The sequence below is a fragment of the Mustela erminea genome, chromosome 1 (assembly GCF_009829155.1).
Source record: "Mustela erminea isolate mMusErm1 chromosome 1, mMusErm1.Pri, whole genome shotgun sequence".
Taxonomy (NCBI): Eukaryota; Metazoa; Chordata; class Mammalia; order Carnivora; family Mustelidae; genus Mustela; species Mustela erminea.
The window spans coordinates 155,319,408-155,341,065 of record NC_045614.1 but is presented as its reverse complement, the minus strand read 5'-3'; the positions used below and the strand labels follow the sequence as shown (position 1 = coordinate 155,341,065).

At 38.2% G+C, this 21,658-nt stretch overlaps 1 protein-coding gene across 4 annotated transcripts in view; it reads right to left on the bottom strand.

The window, feature by feature from the left end:
• IGSF11 (immunoglobulin superfamily member 11) overlaps positions 1 to 21,658 on the bottom strand; it is a 136,503-nt gene that overhangs the window by 5,831 nt on the left and 109,014 nt on the right. For all 4 annotated transcript variants that reach the window (XM_032348067.1, XM_032348038.1, XM_032348058.1 and 1 more), the window contains 3 exons: positions 19,409 to 19,572; positions 17,793 to 18,000; positions 14,852 to 15,007 (listed from right to left, as the gene is read on the bottom strand). In XM_032348067.1, the coding sequence (XP_032203958.1) occupies positions 14,852 to 15,007; positions 17,793 to 18,000; positions 19,409 to 19,572 (528 nt within the window). Of the gene's footprint in view, positions 1 to 14,851; positions 15,008 to 17,792; positions 18,001 to 19,408; positions 19,573 to 21,658 lie in introns of those variants that run through there.

The window sequence follows — 21,658 nt, the reverse complement described above, 5'->3', positions numbered from 1 at the left end:
AAAACGTCCACGCTGTGCTCAAGGTTGTTGATTGTTACTTCCAACAACTATTGTAACTGTAAGTCCAGATGCTCCACGAAGCCGACACCAAGATAAGCCAAAAGTTTAGTGGAAGAGCTACCAGTTCAGGAAATGGAGAGGAAGGTGGGGAGGGTGGGAGAGCCTCCAAGGGCAGTGCAGGTCTGGACCCTGTGTAGGGGAGAGACAAGGAAAGAGGGCCAGGCAGGGGGCATCTCTGATTGAGGCCTCAGGTTAGGGAAGTCTCCATCAGGCTGCAGGGAAGGCCCTGCGCTAAAGTCACCTGTTAAAGGAGTCCTACCCCCTGGAGGACTGCATTCACATGCCCACTGTGCCCATTCCCTGGTTGAGGGCAGCCTCGGAGAAACCTGGTCTGGGTGCAAAGCAGTGGCAGAGTCTAGAGGGAGCAGTTGCGGCTGGCTGTCGATGGTACTCCCCACAGCAGGAGATGAGCAGTGCCATGTTCAAGTCCCCCACATTAACATTATCCAGAAATGTTTCAGTTGTTCATATTTTATTAATTCATCAACATTAGCATAGATTATTTATTCCTTGTAAATAAAATGGAGATTACAGTAATAATAAAAAAAACTAAGATTAGTAGTTGCTATTACTATGTGCCAAGCACTGGCTAAGCTTTTATAGTATTATCTTAATCTTTATGATGACACTATGAGGTATTATTACTCATCTCACTGAACAGGTAAGGAGACTGTGGCTCTGAGTAATACAGTTATACAACTAGACACACAAAATTGGAATTAGATGGGGGGATGTCTTACATCTAAGCTCTAGGCTTCCCTGCCTCCCTTAGGCAGAATATAACACATCCAATCATTTCAACCACTCAGAATAGCTGCAAATTTAGAGGTAGAAAACGTCCTGATGGCACATTTCTGGCACCAAGTCCATGTGTTCCTAGGGCAACACCTGGAGCTCCCCCTACCCTGGGCTATTTTTACATGAAACTAACATTATCTTGTTTCTGCTGGCAGTCTTCATTTCTATCTAGAGCAAAGGCAGAAGCAGAGAACACGGGTCAGCAAAAGCAAACCTAACCACAGCACTGCATGCATTTATTGGTTAAGTCATTTAAGAAATAAACACAGGGCGCCTGGGTGGCTCAGTGGGTTAAGCCGCTGCCTTCGGCTCGGGCCATGATCTCGGGGATCGGGTCCCGCATCAGGCTCTCTGCTCTGCAGGGAGCCTGCTTCCCTCTCTCTCTGCCTGCCTTTCTGTCTACTTGTGATCTCTGTCAAATAAACAAATAAAATCTTAAAAAAAAAAAAAAGAAAGAAAGAAATACAGAGTGAGCACCTTTCGGAAATAGCTTAAATAAACAAGCTAAAGAAAGGACATTTTTTTCTTGCTTTTGTTTTTTTAATCTGAACATTTTTTTTCTTTTTAAAGATTTTACTGATTTATTCATGAGAGACAGAGAAAGGGAGAGAGGCAGAGAAAGGAGGAGAAGCAGGCTTCCCATGGAGCAGGGAGCCCAACGTGGGTCTCGATCCCAGGACCCTGGGATCATGACCTGAGCCTAAGGCAGAGGCTTAACAGGCTGAGTCACCCAGGTGCCCCCAGTGGGAACATTTAAAGGGTCAAATCCACATTAGAAGGGTAGCTTACTTATTCAGAACATGATGCTCAAAGAATTTAGACATTTGAATTGTACTGGACAAAGTCAATATATTTGGTGGTTACTTTGTTTGCACTTTTGTATTATTTCCTTTTCCTTGACAAACAACTCCGAGGGCTACTAATGTGTGCGAGCCTTTCAGTGAACGCACTCAGGAGCTGGGCCAGTCTGGGAGGAAACCATTTTCTCCTGTGTTTGCATCTTGCTCTTCCAGGCCTTCATGAAGTGTCCCTCCTGTGTGTTCTTCAGCACCATGTGTTCTCTTGTGCAGGCACTTAACCCCATTTGATGTCATTTCCTGCCTACTTGTCTCACTAAAAGAAGTGGGGGGTGGGGGTGGTGTGCCTAGGTGGCTCAGTCAGTTGAGCCTTCAACTCTTGATTTCGGCTCAGGGTGGGATCAAGCCCCACATTAGGCTCTGTGCTCAGCAAGGAGTCTGCTCGAGATTCTTTCCCTCTGCCTCTCCCCTGCTCGCTCTCTCTAAGAAAGGGCAGGGGGTGGCTGGGTTTGTCTTGTTCATCACTGCATCATCATCCTCGGAAACTCTTCAGTGTCTGCTGTGTAGCATATGTGCTGTACTAAGAGTTTTACATCTGTATCATCTAATCGTCAAAATCCTAGGTTTTATACAGAGAACAAACTGAGGGTCACCAGACGGGAAGTGGGTGGGAGATGGGTGAAACAGGTGAAGGGAATTAAAGAGCACACTTAACATGGTGAGCACTGGGTGATGTATGGAATTGTGGAATCACTGTATTGTACACCTGAAATGAATATAACACTGGATGTTAACTATACTGGAATTCAAATAAAAAAACAAACCAAAAAAATCCTAGGTTTTATATTCCTTACTTTTCAAAGATGAAAAAGTTCAGAGAAGCTACACAATTTGTTCAGGATCACTCAAGTACAGAGGCAGTAATAATCTGTAAAATCAGTTCTCTCCATATCCAAAGCTTATAGGCACCATACATATGCTTGGTTTTTTAAACCACAATATTCTATAGGGTGCATCTGCAGGGTATTTCCTCACCATGCAATGTTACACTGGTGCTGTTAAACTAAGCCATCTGTCCTACTCCATCTTTGATACATTACCAGATGTCACCAGGCAAGAAAACCATAATCTCTGGGGTTACCAGGAAAGAAAACCATAATCTCTGGGCAACTAGCCCTGCAATTCCAAACACTGTGCTGCCGTTTTCCTAAGCCCTGAAGTTCTAGGAATTTGATCAGCTCACACCAAACCAGTAATGTTGTCGACATTTTCATAGAGATCATCGGGGAGACTTTTAACAGCTGAATGAAGCAGCATTACGGCATGTAGAAAGAGGTAAAATAAAGATTCTTGCTTTAAAAGGTTATTTTTAGAAGGTGAAGTCACTGTTCTTCCTCTTATCTCCATCAACAGGGATAGAGCATGCAGACTGATAGAACCAGTGCTTCCTAACGGAGGCTGACAGGCCATGCTGGAGCTAACTCAGAATGTAAGCGGGGAAGGAGGCACATTGATAAGAGAGGATTAGCCAGAAGCAGGACTGTGCTATTTGTGTAGTCATAGCAAAAAGCAGACGGGAGCCCCTCAGCAAGCAGGGGGCTGCTTCCAGCCACAAGCACAGGGCTCTTTCTCAAGTAAAAAGGACTAATTCTTCAACTCAGTCTGTCACTTCACTTGGCCTGCTCTGGTACAGAGGTAGTTTGTTGAACTGAAGTTAGAAAACAAATGTTCTTATGGTCCTCTTTCTTTTAAGAATATGTGAAGTTCAACTGTGTGGAACCACAGTTTGGAAAACACAGGGATCTTCCCTACCACCAACCAGCTGGTTTCCTCACGTGTGACACAGAGCTACCAACCTAACCTCCATATTGCAGGTTGCTGTGAGGACGAAATGAGGTAACGCATGCAACAGGCACAGTATAGTGCCTGGTAAAGCTTCCCTGTAGGAATTCCATCCCAGCATCACTTGGGAAACTTCCATAATTTTCTGAATCATAGGAAAAATCAGTCAAGAAATTCGGAAAATGTTGGATGTCTCCAAATCCCCAACAGATATTAATACTTAGTATCTGAGGTTGAGAGACAGGAATTCCTCAGTCATGAATTATTCTATACTTTCATATGATTTATGTACTTCAGAATAATTAGTGGCCATAATAATAAACAGTCAGTCATTTCTCAAATAAAAGTTCCAGAAGTATCCTGTAAGAAAAAAATAATAATGCAAACATGGTTTATTTTTATGTGAACCAATTATTATTACAAAACTATATATTTCAATTCTGCATAAAAAAATTATCTTAACCCGATACATTTGATAATTAGTCAAAAGGAGAGCAATATCACAAAATACATGTCAAATTAAAATCTATTTAAAAATTCAAAGATAACATCACAAATACTTAATATTTAACTAGTCGTTCTAAAAGAAAATTTTAAAACACTATGTAGCATTAAGTATACTATCCAATAATCTTTATCTTTTTCATGCCAAATTTTCTAGACACTGAAAATTTTATTTCATTTTTGTATTGATATTTGTTGAATTAAGATATAGATGAAGAACGCACAGGGAAAGAATCTGTTCCCATTAAGATACTATGTAAAGTATCTTTGAGACACACATTAAGATACACACTGCTTCCTATTAGCTTTTTTTTTTTTTTTTTTTTTGAATTTCATGATGAAAATATTTTGTCTGTTTGCTCAGCTTCGGCTTCGCCATTGAAACAGATACTCCTATTGCCAATTCAGATTTTAAATTTATTTCTGATTTCATGTCAAGTGTATTTCCAAACCAACATTCCCATCTCCTTCTCTTTGCATTTCTCCTATTTGATTATTTACAAAGTATTGAAATCCACAGCAAATATTCAAACACTGGAAAAAAATGATGAACATTACTGGGCAGTATTTGAATAACGAAAAATTTGGAACCCCCAGTATTAACAACATTACATAGAATCACACATCAAAATTACCAAGCTAAGGACTTTTGCTTTTAAAACTTGTTATTTCCCAGAATACCACTCACACAGCATGTGTATGAAATATATTAGGTATATAAACTTATTAATATTTATTTGCAAGAGTGACTCACCATTAGCAACAGACTGTGGCACAACTACGCACTCACAACATGGCAACAGCTACAAGCAAGACTGATTAGCTCGTGACTGCTTCTCTCCTACTCACTTCTGTCCAGGTTCCCAGAAATGTTGACTCTGAGTGTTCTTGCTCTGAATTTGTCATCAATGGATTCTTTTGACTCATTCTGTCTCTGTGTGGACTGTTAAGCTTTAGTTCTCAAAGAAGAATAGTACTTAATGCTCAAGAAATGTTACCTGTTATCATTATTTTGGCCCTCAGAGGACCACTCACTCACTCGCTACCTTCCTTAAGCAAATCTCTAAGCATTCCTTCTCTAAGCTAATACAGCTGGTATTCCTTCAATGGGCCTAAGACAGAAATCTGAGTTAATTCTGACTCTTTTCTGAGTCAGAATTTTTGACTGATTTGTTGATTTTTGTCTTCCGTCTCTCCTGAACCCCACCTCCCGCCACTCCCCGCCCCTTCTCCATCCCCATCACAAGGGTCTTGGCTCCAGTCCTCTTCCTTTCATGACGGAGCTACTATCCAAGTCTCACATCTACGACCAGGCTATCAATCTTACACCCTGACTGCTTCAGCTGTTTCTAAAATGCAGATCTGGATATCTTTTCTTGCTTTATAAATAGCCTGGGAACACCCACAGTCTCAAAGACAACATCCAAACTCCCTGAAGGCTGTACAATGCCTTTCACAATCTGGACCTGAACCTTCCAAACTCCTCCCTCACCAAACCCTCATGAATCTTTTTGTCAGCTTCATAGATTTTCTCACTTTAAAGCATCAAACTTTTACATTTGCAAGATTTTGCATGCATGACTTCCTCTACTAATAATAGCCCTTTTTACCCTTTTCTGTTCAGGAAACTCTTTCCCTATAATGTTCTTCCTAGACTCTTTGGGGGAAAATAAAGGTTAACAGTAAACATGTTTATAGCATTCAATATTCAGTAGTACTAAAATTATCTATCTCTGTTTCCCCCATTAGACTGTGAGCTCTAGAATAAAGAAACATCTCTATGTTTCTATTTCTCTACTCTCTCAAACACCCTACCCTGATGTAGTTACACAGAATAAGGGTTGTGTCCTGTGTGTGTACCTATGTATACACAGGCACACATATATTCAAAGAATGGACAACTGTATAAACAAATCTATATAGTTTGAAAATTGCTGGTATTTAATTTTTAAAGAGGGAGGACTGAACATTGCACAGGACCTGCTTCTTTATGTCAGAATGTGGCAAAAGAACGGGAGTGCTTTCTATGTAGACCCTGGACAAACCCGGTATCCTCTCTGGGCCTTAGGCTTCACCCTGGTAACGTGACAGAGTCGGACTACAGTAATGTTTGAGACACTCTCCTGCTCCATCCTAGTTTCCATACTAAGTTCTGCAGAGTTCTCAAGCAAGCAGCAAGCTAAAGAGTCAATCTCCGCTCTTTACTGTATTAAATTATGAAAGGATAAGGACAACAGAGGATTTGTTAGGAGCAATGAGGGGAAAATGCATGATTTTAAAAAACCACACTGAAATAATCAGTAGACAGTAAGGAGAAAGGGTAAAAGAAAAAGCCTGGTAGATGAAAACATAAAATATTAGAAATGAATCAAACTAATCGCTTCTCGACCTTTTGGCTAAGATCAAGTGTAGAAATTATTCGAGCTATATCTAGTATCACAATTAATGTAAATGGAGCCAATCAAAGAACAAGGCTCTCAGACTATAGACTGAAATCCAAATTAAGTCCAAACACATGCTGCTTATAAGCAAAACAAAACTAAAACTTAAGACATAGAAACCTGAAAGTAAATGAACCATAAAATAGAAACATACCAGCAAGAACTAACCAAAGAAACCTACTGAAGAATTTTAATAACAATTAAAATAAGGCAAAAATGCATATGAAGCATAGAAAATCAGGGAGACATAACACTTTATAAGCAGATAATGACACGTACTGAGGGTACATAAAAAAAAAAATTGGCATAACTGCAGGGACAAAGTGACAAATCCACAATCCTACTGTGTGACTTTGAAGCACATCTCTCTCATAAAATAATAACTGAAACATAAAATATTGGTAAGGAGAAAGAATATTTAAACAATACAATTAACAAGTTTCTCATCATCTATACAGCCATACCTTGTTTTATTGTACCTCACATATAACTGCACTTTTTACAAATAAATATTTTGTGGCAACCTTGAACAAGTCTATTGGTACCATTCTCCAAGAGCATCTGCTCACTTTGTATCTCTGTGTCACCTTGTGGTAATTCTCACGGTATTTCAAACTTTTCCATTATTGTTATATAGGTTATGGTGATCTTTGATGTTATTATTGTAATTGTTTGGGAGTGCCACAAAATGTACCCCTGTAAGACAGCAAACTTAATGGACAAAGGTTTTGCATGTGTTGACTGCTCCAGTGACTGGCCATTCTCCCATCTCTCTCCCTCACCCCAGGTCTCCCTCTTCCCTGAGACAGGCTAGTTAATAACCCTACAATGACTTCTAAGTGTTCAAGTAAAAGCAAGAGTCACACATCGCTACTTTATTTATTTATTTATTTATAAAGATTTTATTTATTTATTTGAGAGAGCAGAGGTGAGAGGGAGCATGAGCGAGGAGAAGGTCAGAGGGAGAAGCAGACTTCCCATGAAGCTGGGAGCCCGATGCGGGACTCGATCCTGGGACTCCAGGATCATGACCTGAGCCGAAAGCAGTTGTCCAACCAACTGAGCCACCCAGGCGTCCCCACATCTCTACTTTAAATCAAAAGCTAGAAATGATGAAACTTAGCAAAAAAGGCATGTTGAAAGCTGAGATAGGTTAAAAGTTAGGACTCTTGCACCAAATAGTTGGCCAAGTTGTTAATACAAAGGGAAAACTCTTGGGGGAAATTATAAGTGCTACTCCAGTGAACACAGGAGTGACAAGAAAGTGAAACAGCTTTATTGCTGATACTGAGAAGTTTCAGTATTCTGGAGAGAAGATCAAACCAGCAACAACAACCCCTTAAGCCAAAGCCTAATTCAAAGCATAGCCCTAACTCTCTTCATTTCTAGGAAGGCTGAGAGAGGTGAGGAAGCTGCAGAAGAAAATTTGGAAGCCAGCAGAGATGGGTTCATGAGGGTTAAGGAAAGAAGCCGTCTCCGTAACGTGAAAGTGGAAGAGGAAGCAGCAGATCCTGATGGAGAAGCTGCAGAGGTTCTGCAGAAGACCCAGCTCAGATAACCCATGTGGCCACACGAAACAACAGATTTTCAATGTAACCAAAATAGTCTTCTCCTGGAAGCAGATGCCCATCTAGGACTTTCATAATGAGAGAGAAGTTAATGCCTAGCTTCAAAGCTTCAAAGGACAAGCTGACTCTTTCATTAGGGGCTAGTGCAGCTGATGACTTTAAGTTGAAACCAAAACTCATTTACCATTCTGAAAACCTTAGGACCTTTAGGAATTATGCTCATTCTACCATGCCTGTGCCCTATAAAGGGAAGAAGAAAGCCTGGATGATAGTATGTCTGTTTACAACATGGTTTACTGAGTCTTTTAAGCTCACTGTTGAGACCTACTGCTCAGAATAAAGGACGATTTCTTTCAAAATATCACTGCTCAGTGACAACGTATCTGGTCATCCAAGAGCTCTGAAGGAGATGGTCAATGTGGTTAATGTTTCTGTGCCTGCTAATACAACATCTATCCTGCCTCCCATGGATTAAGGAGCAATTTTGACGTTCAAGTCTTACTATTTAAGAAATACATTTCCTAAGGCTACCATTGCCATAGGTAGTGATTAAGCCCTGGAAAGGGCTTACCATTCTAGATGCCACTAAAAACATTCATGTTTCATAGGAAGAAGTAGCCTAAGAGGAGTTTAGAAGAAGTTGGGTCCAACCCTCAAGGATGACCTTGAGGGGTTCAAGACCTCAGTGGAGGAAGTAAGTGCAGATGTGGTAGAAATAGTAAGAGAACTAGAATTAGAAATGGAGCCTGTAGAGGTGACTGAATTGGGGCAATCTCATGATAGAATGCTTAAAGGAGCAGCTGCTTCCTATGGATCAGCAAAGAAAATGATTTCTTGAGATAGAATCTACTCCTGGTGAGGATGCTGTGAAGACTGTTGAAAAAATGACAAAGGATTCAGAATATGACATAAACTTACATGATAAAACAGTGGCAGGGTTTGAGAGGACTGATTCCAATTTTGAAGGAAGTTCTACTGTGGGAATATCCTATCAAAGAACACCCCATGTTACAGAGACATTCATGAAAGGAAGAGTCAATCAATGTGGCTAACTTCATTGCTGTCTTATTGTGAGCAATGGCCAGTCACACTAACCTGCAACAACCATTGAGAGAGAGCCAAGACCTTCCACAAGGCAAAATGACTGTAACTCACGGAAAGCGCAGATGGTGGTTGGTATGTTTTAGAAATAAAGTACTTTGAAATTAAGGTAAATAGGGGGGTGCCTGGGTGGCTCAGTGGATTAAGCCACTACCTTTGAAATTAAGGTAAATACACTGTTTTTTCAGACATGAGGCTATTGCACCCTTGACAGACTACTGTATAGTGCTAACATAACTTTTACAGGCACTGGGAAACCAGAGGATTCACTTGACTTGCTTTACTATGATATTTGCTTCATTATGGTGGTCTGCACCTACATCCACAGAATCCGTCAGGTGCCTGTATCTCCATCCGAGCACCTGTAACTGGACATCTGATTCCAGGATTCAATTCCTGATTCAATATTCTGATTCCAGGATTCAATTCCTTTAGTCAAGATGCCACAAGTTTTAAAATAAAAGTTAAGACACTAACACCAAGGCAAAGGATTTGTCTATTTTGTTGAAATTCATTAAACTGGAAATTCATTCAACTAGAGGTTTTACTTACAGACTCATTTAAATGTAGGTCCACCCAATAATTTCCTCTTCTCCCCTTTCCCCAATTAACATTCAACACTTAAAGCTGCTTAAAGCTTGCCATCAGCATTATTCCGGGAAAAACTGTTTGTTTTTGACAGCTTTTTAAAGACCAATTTTAGGTAGTTCTTACTTTCCCTTACTCTCCTCTGCCTCACTTGCTCCACTCCAAACACACTGGCCTCGTTGCTGTTCATCCCAAACACCAGGCACATTCCGGCCTCAGATGGCTGTTCCTTCTGCCTGGTATACTCTCCAGCTCCCATATTCACAAAGTTCATTTGTTCAACATGCTTACATCATTTTCAGAGTATCATCCTCTTGGTGGGATTTACCCTAAGCACTTTATTCAACACTGCAGCAACTCATGCCCCAACAATTCCATTTTATCTTCCTCCATATTTTTCCCCACAGAAGGTATCACATGGTAGCAAACTGCAATCTACTGATTTGTTATATTCAATCTTCACCCACTAGAAAGTAAGTTCTATCAAGGAAAGAAGCATTTCTGTTCTGTTCTGTTCTCCACTGTATCTCCAGTAGCTAGAATAGTGTCTGGAACCTAGTAGGTGCCTAACATATATTTGTTGAATGAATAAAAGAAAAACAGAGTTAACATCAGTATACAAAAGGATAAAATCAAAAGCTTGAATTAACAAGATTGATCCAAAAAATAAAGATGAAAAAGCATAAACAAAATTAATAATGAAAAAGGAAATATAATAGAGTTTTAAAATGTGCAAGAAAATAATACAAAGGATAATAAAAAACATAAGTATTAAGTGCTTATTCATGTCAGATGCTGTTCTAAAAGTTTTACAAGTGTTTTCATTTAATCTTTATTCCACACCTGTGAGGCAATTACTGTTATTGTGTCCATTTTACATGTAAGAAAACTAAGGTACAAAGTCATATAACCAGTCACTCCTGGAGCCAGGATTCCAAATCACGTCCTCTGACTCCAGAACCTGCACTCTTAAATACATTCTCCTGACGTCATAGAATATATGAACAACTTGATGCTATTATGTATAAACTCATATGAAAAAAAAGATGTTTTCTATAAAAATAGAGAAGAGGGATGCCTGGGTGGCTCAGGTGGTTAAACATCTGTGTTCAGCTCAGGTCATGATCTCAGGGTCCTGGGATTGAGCCCCAGATAGTGTTCCCTGCTCAGTGTAGGCTTTGTTTCTCCCTTTCCCTCTGCCCAGCACCACCCTGACCCCAGTCTTGCACGCACCCCTTTTTTCTCTCTCAAATAAATAAATAAAATCTTAATTAAAAAAAGAAAGAAAAATAAAGAAGATACAGAAAATCTAAGTAAACTTATATCACTAGAAAAATAGTCAGGAGTCAAAAATCTACCAACAAAACATAATAGCAAGGTAAAGCTTTTATAGGCAAATTTACAAAATCATCAAATAATCTCCATCTTATTCATACTATTTCAGAGTATAGAAAAAGAAGGACAAGTACCTAACTCATTTTATAATACCCTTATGTAATCTGATACTAAAACTGAATGAGGGCAATGGAAAACAGAAAAAAAAATCACAGACCATTCTCACTTAAGATCACAAATGTAAAAATTCTATTAAAATGTTAGCATACCGAATGGGGCAGTTTATTAAAAAGTAATCACAATCATATAGACTTTATTCCAGAAATGCATGGATATTTGACATTAGAAAATATATTAATGTCATTCACTCATTAGCATTTTGGGCCAGATAATTCTTTTTTATCTTTTTAAAAATTTTATTTATTTGATAGAAAGAGAATGAGTTGGGGGGGGGGGGGGGGAAGCAGAGAGAGAGGGATAAGCAGACTCTGTGCTGAGTGCTCAGCCTGAAATAGGATTCGATCTCACAACCCATGAGATCATGACCTGAGATGAAATCAAAAGTTGGATCTCAACTAACTGAGTCACTCAGGTGCCCCACAGGCCATATAATTCTTTATTGTGGGGGTATCCCTAGCCCCTACCCACTAGCTACTGGTAGCACCTTCTTATGTCAGCTGTGATAATAAAAAATGTCTCCAAATATTGCCAAATGAAAGTGTCCCAGTTGAGAACCACTGAAGCAGGGACTGGTGAACTGTGACACAGGTCCAGACACTTAAAGAAATCTGGGCCAGTTGTGCAGACCTTAGAAGCACCGGCCAAACGGTACTTCATATTTTCTAAGAATGAAGACATTCTTTATATATCACAGTACAAGTTCCAAAGTGAAGGAATTGAATGTCAATACAATACTACTATCCATTCTACAGTTTATACTCAGATTCCAACAACTGTACAGTAATGTCCTTTATGGCTCTTTCTTCCCCTATCCAGATTCTAATCCAGAATTCTGCATTCTATTTTCTTAACCCCTGAGTCTCTCTAAATCTGGAATAGTTTTGCCTTCATCTCTGTTTGATGTTTCTTCATCACCGGATACAGATTTTGTGTTTGCAACAAGAATACCACAGAAATGATGTTGTGTCCTCCTCAAAGCATACATAAAAAAGCTCTCAGTTTGTAACAGTATTGGTAATGTTCACTTTGATCACTCAGTTACATGGTATCACCCAGGTCTCTCCACTATAAAGTTATCTTTAAAATTAATAAATGCTTGCTGAATAAATGAATAAATTTAAGCCAATGGCTTAACTTGTTTCTTATAGTTATTTCTGGTAGACATAAAACTCATTAAAATTAAAAAAAAAACTAAATGTTTAAATAATATTTAAATAAAGCTATGTAAATGGCACAGAAAAAAAAAATTAATAAGAAATACATAGAGGCACACTTCAGTACTATGTAAATATTTTGTTCCTCATCAAACTTTTGCCCACTATTTTGACATCAACGGTAATTTTCAAACTCTACTATTCCTTCTGCAGTGGGGAAGGAACATTCCACTCTGAGAAAATGCTTTTCCTTCTCTCCCATTTATTTATACATATTAGCAAGGATTGGGGGATTTTTATTTTATTCAACAGATTATGTATTGATTTTAATTTTCAAACTGTCCCAGATTTGTCCAGAAGGAGCTCCTTCATGCTAGGCCCTACACACAAGGACAATTCTAATCCCCTAAATATTATGTCCCTGTCACTAATCTGACTTCTAGAGTGCCCTTCCCTGGTGTCAAAATGTTTTTTTCTCAGAGAATACATCTTGAATTTAAATTAAACAACGTTGGGGCGCCTGGGTGGCTCTGTGGGTTAAAGCCACTGCCTTGGGCTCAGGCCATGATCCCAGGGTCCTGGGATGGAGTCCCACATCGGGCTCTCTGCTCTGCGGGGAGCCTGCTTCCTCCTCTCTCTTTGCCTGCCTCTCTGCCTACTTGTGATGTCTGTCAAATAAATAAATAAAATCTTTAAAAATAAATAAATAAATTAATTAAACAACTGCAAACATATTAGTGAAGTGCTTTTAAAATCTAAGTTATTTTGGGATTATAAACTATTTTGAGATCTATTTTACTATTATCAGTACCAAGAGATAAATTTAAATAAAAAATCTTAATGTGCATTATTATGATAAATGAAGTTATTCGAAGTAATTCTGATAATTGAATTACAAAAGCCAACATTTTCTTCTTTAGCATTCAAGCTCACTTTCATAACTAAAGTACTAAAAAATATTTAAGTTGCTAAGAAGATACCAAAAAACTTGACTGACACATATATTCAGAGACAAAGAGGTATGATAGGCTCCTTCTACACTCTATTTCTCAACTTACATACAAACCACCACTTTCAAGCATTCATTTGCAATTCCAAACTCAGCCCAGTATTTCACAGAGATGTTTTTAATATAAATCATAGAATCTTAGAGCCGAAACAAAGAACCTTGGAAATGATTATCTAATCCCTTTATTAAAAAAAGGCAACAGAGGCCCAGAGAGGTGAACGGTCACTGAAATAGATACTGGAAAAATTTGGAATTTAAATATGTTTTTCAGGATTTCAACACAAGAGCTAGATTAAACATGCCACTTACATGTAAATAGTGAGATTAACAAGTTAGTTCACAAAAAAAAAAACTATTTACCCCACAGTGCAGCTGAAACATTTAGCAATTTAGCAATCCATGGGGAACAATGGTACTGCAGTAATCATTATCAGAGTAAGCCAGAAGTTATTATCCCCCATTACTGAGAAGTTTTTTTTTTTAAATAATTAATTTAGGGCTGAGTAAATTAAAAAATGATGGAAAGGCCCATTAATATTTCTGAGATTCTTGTAGAAAACTTACAGGCTCTTACAGGGCTGATGGCCCTGGTTCTTTCACATGCTACCTTTACCATATGACTTAGGACTTTGTGTTTTGATGACAGCAATAGACTATCTATACAATTCAAAGCTTCTCAGGCATAATTCAGTTTGTTTGGGGCCCCTTCATTAACTGTCAACTCTTTAACTTAGGATGTGTATACTGCCCTGAGAACGCTACAAGAAACATACCCCGTATCACAGATGATGCAACTCTCAAGGCCACCAAATTTTATTTTCTTGAAATAGAAGATTTTGTATATAATTCTATAATTTTCCCCTCATTCTATTTGATCAGCTTTCCTCAAATCTTCTAGAGTGTTTCCTTTATTATCCAATTTAAATCACTGGATTTACGTGTAGGAAATAATCGATAACACTCATGTCTCCTCCATCTTTACCTGTTTGGTGTGATCAACTCCTGGTTCTCCCATGATCTGAGGCCTTTTCCTGTTCTCTTTCCCATCTTCTTCCTCTAATTAGACTTGAGGCTGAAAACAGGATGATTGACCCCCTCATGATCACGCTGATGCTTCTCACACTAAAATAGGCAACTGTGCCTCAAGAAGGAAGTGGCTTCTCAGTTATCAACTTCAAGGGGTATCTTATAGTTAACAATATAAAGAAGCTACCATTTAGCCATTTTAAGTCTTCACTGTAATAGAATGGAATTTCCATGTATAGTTACCACTGGATGAGATATATAAAGGCAGCACACAAGAAAGAAAATGTTTTATTCTCTTTAAAGTTGGAAACACAAAATGATTCAGGTAGTTTTTTCAGCAGACAGTGTGTTATTTTTCAAAATCTATTAAAGTTAATTACTTCATGAGTCTTAGAATTTGAATTTTGCGTGGTAACTGATCAAATGGGTAAAGCAACACTGTACATACCCTGAGTGGCAGTTGGAGGTAGTTTGAGGGTATTGTCTAACTTCTCCCAAAGGTAAGTTGGCCGAGGGATGCCTTCCTCTGAGCTACAGAGCAGGATGACATCGCTGCCGATATCCTGGGATCCTTGGATTTGGCAGTGTGGGGCAGAAGGGGGAACTACAATAGGAAGAATAAGGAATAAAGTATGCATTTACTGTAAGCCAACTGATGATATAGGAGACATCAACATTCAGTGCACTGGAACCCCAGATGACAATGTTTGTAGGACACACATCAGAAGACTATCTTGTGAGTGAAGCCTGTGGTTAGTCCTAGGTACTATTCAGGGGCTTGGGTACAGGTGCAGGGCCCATAGCTTCAGCTGGCAGGGGGCGAGCGTGTAAAAGAGGCTTCACACCTTCATTATATTTCCAAGGAATCTTATGGTCTTGGTTTCACTCTCCTTCCTCTAAAGAAGAATGTTGAAGGTCCTTGGTGCCCACAGACCGCCTTTAGAGATGTGAGTGGGAGCACCCATGCCAGCAGCAGCGTGATTCCCAGTAGCTCAAGGCTGGAAACAGCCCGAGTGTCCATGGATGGATGAATGGATAAACAAAACGTGGTACATACCTACTACGAAATATTATTCAGCTCTGAATAGGAAGGGAATTCTGACACATGCTACGGTCATGGATGAACCTGGAGAATATTGCGCTAAGTGAAATAAGGCAGTCATAAAAAGAAAATGATTCTACTTCTACGAGGCACTTAGAGTAGTCAAATCCATAGAAACAGAAAATAGAAAAAGGTTACCCACAGCTGGTAGGAGAATGAAACATTGCTTAATGAGCGCAGAGTTTTAGTTTTGCAAGATGCAAAGAGTGCTCAGATGGGCCTCCCTACTACATGAACACGAAACACCACAGAACTATAGACTTGAAAACTGGCCAAGATGGCAAATTTCACGGTATGTGTCTTTTACCACAATCAAAAAATATTTTTAATTACTACAAGAAGCCACTTTTAGAAAAGATATTTCAAGAAAGAGCAACCACTGGCCCTGGCAACTACTCTCCGCACAGGGCTCGTTGTTAATTTACTAAAAACCAGACAGGCCTAAATTCTCCTTTACGCAGGGGAAGTTAGAGGAAAGTTCAAGTATGTCTACTACTTGGTCGTAATGCAGTGGACATTTTAAGGCAGATAAGGACACGAAGGACACAAAATAAAAAATTACCCAAAAAGAGCACTAAAGGAAAAAATGTGGTGCTTTGCAGTAAGAATGCAAACAAATAAAAATATACACTAAGCCCATGGCCTGGAGTCTCATACTGGGGTACCTAGGAATTAAAGTTGAAATCCAAGTGATGATGTATTTAAAATGCTAATGACTATTCAATAAATTGTGTTCAACCTTTTAAAAAATGAATGTAAGAATACATAAAAGATAAGTGCAGTAGACAGAGGAACCAGGAAAGACAGCGGGTGGGGGAGAGAGAACAACGAGAGAGTATAAGGTAGGAAAAGTAAACAATCTCAGAGAATCCTAGCTGCTGTGATGTGGTAAACCAATGTCCTCCATTACTACCTTTGACGTTGCCACCATGTGACTATAAAGGAAACCCAAAACAATTCTCTGGAGGTAGCATTAACTGTAAGATAAATTAAGTTTTTTTTTTCTTCCTTTAAAAATTGAAAAAATAAACTTAGATAATGTGGGAAGACAGTTATCTAGCTTAGAGGTATAAACATCAGAAAAACACTGAAATTCTATTAGTACTCTGTATTTAGTACTCAAGCATTTTTAAATTTCCATATTTCATAAAAATTTCTGTATAATTAAAAATTCTATTTAATATAAATATAAAATATATAAAAATATGTATTTATATATAATACATATTTTATATAAAATATAAAAACAATATAATTAAAACTCTACAATTTTAAACAGATTACTGTATTTCTAGGATAGAAATCTCCAACCTGGTCCTTAGCTTTCTTATTTCATTTGAAGGCTAGGAAAACAAGACATCAAGGCTATAGCATATTGTCACCCACAGAGGGAAAATGGCAAAAAGCCCCATTACTGATATTCTCAAGTAACTCAACAACAGGAGGGAAAAGGAAGGGCAAGAATTTGCCAAGGAATAAGGGAGTAGATTCTGAGACATGGCTAGGGTGGAGAAGAATCACGAGCATCAGCCCAAAAGAACTGAACTGAGCTGCTTCTCCCACAAGCATGTATTTAGGAAGCAGGGTTTTATTTCAGAGGCAGCAGAAGTGAGAAACGGACTTAATTTAGTATGAGATAGTCTAACTCTATGGTAAAATGGGAGAAGCACTCATTTGAAACAAGACATTTACATTTTAATCTAAGATTTATCGTACATTATCTACGCCACCTCGAAAAAGCCCTAGATCTGTATGGTCTCAGTATTAAGACCAAATTGATAACTTATCATTCTCTGACTTTTGAGAGTAAAAGGAGGTATTACTGAAATTATACCAGGACATGAGATATAAGCCGAGAACTGTGGGGAGTCTACTCAGTGTTATGTAGACATGAAGTAATTGTTTTCTCACATGAGCTGAAACTTCTGCTTTGTACTCAAAATAAATGATTCTTGATTTAAGTGGCTCTAAATGGTAAGTGCTATCATTTAGTCCTATTGTAGCACAAGTGAGAGGCCACTCGTGATGGTATTTTACACCACCTTTCTCCACCTTCACAGCAAATCATTTAAGAAGCTTCAGAGAACCACCAGAAGGAGAGAGGGATGGGAAGATCATGTGTAAAAAACCAGAGAGAAGCAGAGTCCAGACAGGGCAGACAGGAGAGGAGACAGGAAAAGGACATGAGCAGAGAGAAAGTGTAGAAGGATGGGCAGAAATAAATATTCTCAAGAAGAGAGACATACCGTAAGCAAAGCCAAGGTGCCTGGAACATCCTGTCACTCACCTAAAACTGTGAGACCGGTGACCCCAATGTTTCTGCCCCCTCTATCTGGAAGGTTGTTGACCAAACACTGGTAGGTGCCTGTATCTGAGAGCTGAGTGTTATTAATGAAGATAGAGACATTGGTGGCTGGCATGGTACCTGTAAATCCTACCCTACCATGGAACCGGGGGGCACCATCAAACATCTGTCCACCCTGATACAGGATGACCTGAAAAAAGAAAGCAAAACAAATAAACAGGACACTACAACCCCTTCTAGACACATGGTACATAACAGTAACTATCTGCTAGACAATAGACTGCACCAAACATTGGAAAACTTTATTTCTCATCTTAACTGTTGTCACCCACTTTTTACTGTAGCACCAATGCATAGCTATATTCTGGGATTCTAAATTCTCATATCTCAAGTTGGAATAACACTGTTTCCTTGTCGAACTCATCACAATATAAAAAATAACGTGAATGCAATCTTACTATCAGACCATAAATATTTTTATTCCAATAATTCCAGAATAAAAAGTTTAAAAAATCAGCACTGCTATTCTCATGCTTACTAGGTGACAAAATGATAGGTCATAGTTATAGCCTGAACATAAGTGAATATCCTAAAAGGAAGAAGAGTTGCAGGTCTGGTGATTGCTCTTCTTTCATCAATTCCTATTATCAAAGTTAACTATTCATGAGACAGGACTCAGAATGATGTTACAAAAAGCCCTGTGGGCTGAGAATGAGAAACTTGGTTCTATTTCAGCTCCATCCGTAAATGTTTGGGTAACTACAGACAAGTCTTTCTTTGCCTCCTAAAGTGAAAAGGTTGAATAAAATGATCTTAAAGACTCAGTCTAATTATACTAAGTTCCATGGTTTGAAGAAACAAAAAAAGCTTCTATTAACTATACATATTTGAATTCATATCAGAAAATTTACCTTATCAGATATTTTTAGGCAATAATAAGCTGACTACTGAAGCAGAAAAGCTTCATAACAGTAATAAATTATCTTTGGGAATAAAGGTATAATAATGATTACTAATCATTAATTTTCTGAACATCATTTTCTGCAATGATTAATACAAATTATGGATCTTTTACCTGTAAGTGGGTAGCAGCTTCTGTTTTCATGTACCCTAATTTATTTGAGACTCTTTGAGGCTGGCTAGTATGCCTGGCTGTGTTTATTTTAAAACACTTGTGAAATAAACCAAATAAATCAAGTACTAACTATCTAATTTTACTTCCTTAACATTATCACTGTCTCTCAAACATACTCTCATGCACCTGTGTCAGTGTCAGTCCCTTCCTGTCAAAATATACTTTGCTTTTTCTGTCTTGGTATTTCCTATCAGCAATGCCTTTTGGAAAAATTCCATGTTCCTACATAAAATTCTCAGAGGAGTCCCTTGACATCTGTTAAAAAAAAAAAAAGTCTCTTAAAAAAGAGGATAACCTCTTCTGATAGTTGACTAATAACACAGAAGTAGGATTTAAAACAGCACAGGCTCACTGAAAGTACTACCTTATTCTAGAAATCAGATATGTACTCAGGATGCTTTTTGACCCATGTCTTCTGAAAAGATGAATAGTTGAGAGGTAGCATGGAATGGAACAGAAGTACCTGCTCAGGTTGGTTCGCATTGGAGAGAGGAATGACCATCCAAATGACATTGAGGTTAATAAGGGCAGCGCTGGTAGTGAAGGTACAGGGCAGGACTGCCGTCTGGCCCCGGGCCACCTGGATACTCCCAGGACTCTCGGAGACTTCCAGGGAAGCTGCGACACCTGCAGAGGAAAGAAGAAAGGTTATGGTCTCACACTTTGCCAGCAGACCAAACATCTTGAGAAGAGTTTGGTGTGTTACACTATTCGGAACATAAGCAGACTAACATGACTGTCTTACTGAACAACTACTGACCAATCACCGATTCAAAATAATAAAAAATGTTCACCCCTTTATCTCTTAGAAACCACAAATGAAAAATTTCAGCAGCTATTTACTTTATTTCATAAGAAAGTAAGTAGCTGCTCTTTGGCCAGATACAAATACAAGATGGGAAAAGAAGACTGATAGGGTTTGAGCAAAACTAGCAATGCTGAGGAGGGATGAGAAACCGATTATTTTTTAAGAGTATCATTATAATAGCACACTTGAAATTAAAGGTTTACACATAAATCTAACAAATTCTATGTAAGATTTATATAATAAAAATCATAAGATGCTAATGAAAGGAATCAAATAAGACCAAAAAATGGACAGATATGCAATGTTCCTGGATTAACAAATTCCATTCTGTCTAAACCGATCTATAGAGTCAGAGCAATCCCATCTAAAATCCCAGCAGCTACTTTTTGTAGCTATTGATGAACAAATTCTAAAACATATGGAAAGGCAAAGAACTAGAATAGCCAAAATAATATTGAAAAATCAGAAAAAATTTGGAGAATTCACACTATCTGATTTCAAAACTTGCTACAGAGCTATAGTCATCAAGACAGTGTGGAGCTAGGATTAAGGATAGATCACCAGGAAAATGCCACAGGATTGAGAGTTCTGAAGTAAACCGTTATATTTTTAGTAAAATGCTTTTCAACAAAGGTATAAGACAATCAAATGGGGGGAAGTAGTCTTCAGTAAATGGTGTTAGAACAATTCAATACTAATATGCAACAAAATAACTCAGACCCTTACCTCAAGCATATACAAAAATCAACTCAAAATGTTATCACAGACCTAAAGGTAAAAGGGAGAAAATCTTTGTGACTTTGGTTTAGTCAAAGAAGTCTCAGATAAGTCACCAGGACCATAAATCATGAAAGACAACAATTAAAAACCTGGATTTCATTAAAATTTTAAAAACTTCTGTGCTTCAAAAGATTCAATTAAGAAAATAAAAAGCCAGCGTACAGGCTGGGAAAAGGTATCTATAATTCACACATCTGGTAAAGGACTCAAATACAGAAAATACAGAGAACTATTACAGCTCAATAATGAAAAGACAACCCAATATTAAAATGAGTAAAATATTGGAGTAAATGTTTCAAAAAAGTAATAAGCACATGGAAAGATGCTCAACAGTATTACTCACATTAGGAAACTGCATATTAAACCACAATAAGATGTCGTTACACAGCACTGGAATGGCTGTCATCAAGACAAAAGCAAGTTGTTACAAGGAGGTAGAGTAACTAGAATCCTCATTCTCTGCTGGTGAGACTGTAACATAACAACCCAGAAATTTCACTGCTAGGGATCTACCAAGTACAGTGAAAATACATGTCACACTAAGATCATTAATGTTGATGGTAGCATTACTGAACAGAAATAATACAAATATCCATCAACTGTTTAGTGGACAAAGTGAGGTATACCCATACAATGAAACATCACTTGGGGGAAAAGAAAACCACAAGTTACTGATACAACATGGATTAGTTTCTCAAAACTGTTTTGCTAAATGTTAAGAAGCCAGATGCAAAAGACTATATACTGTATGACTCTATTTACATGAAATGTCCAGGAAAAGCACATCTAGAAAGACAGGAAGCAAATCAGTGGTTGCTGGGGGCTAGAGAGGAGGGATGAGGGATTGATGCAAATACATTGCATGGAACTTTTCTAGGGTGATGGAAAACTTCCCAAACTGGATTATTAGATATTGGTACAACTCTATAAATTTCCAAAAAATAACTGAATTTTAAATGTGTGAATTTTCTGGAATGTAGCTTATACCTCAATAACACTGTTAAAATTCAAAAAAGAAAACAGTGATCTACCAGAGCCAAATCCTGGGAAATGAAAACCAACCGCTATCTCTTCTAAAAAGAATGCCTGTGCCCCTGGGACTATAGAACAGTATGGGACTAACAG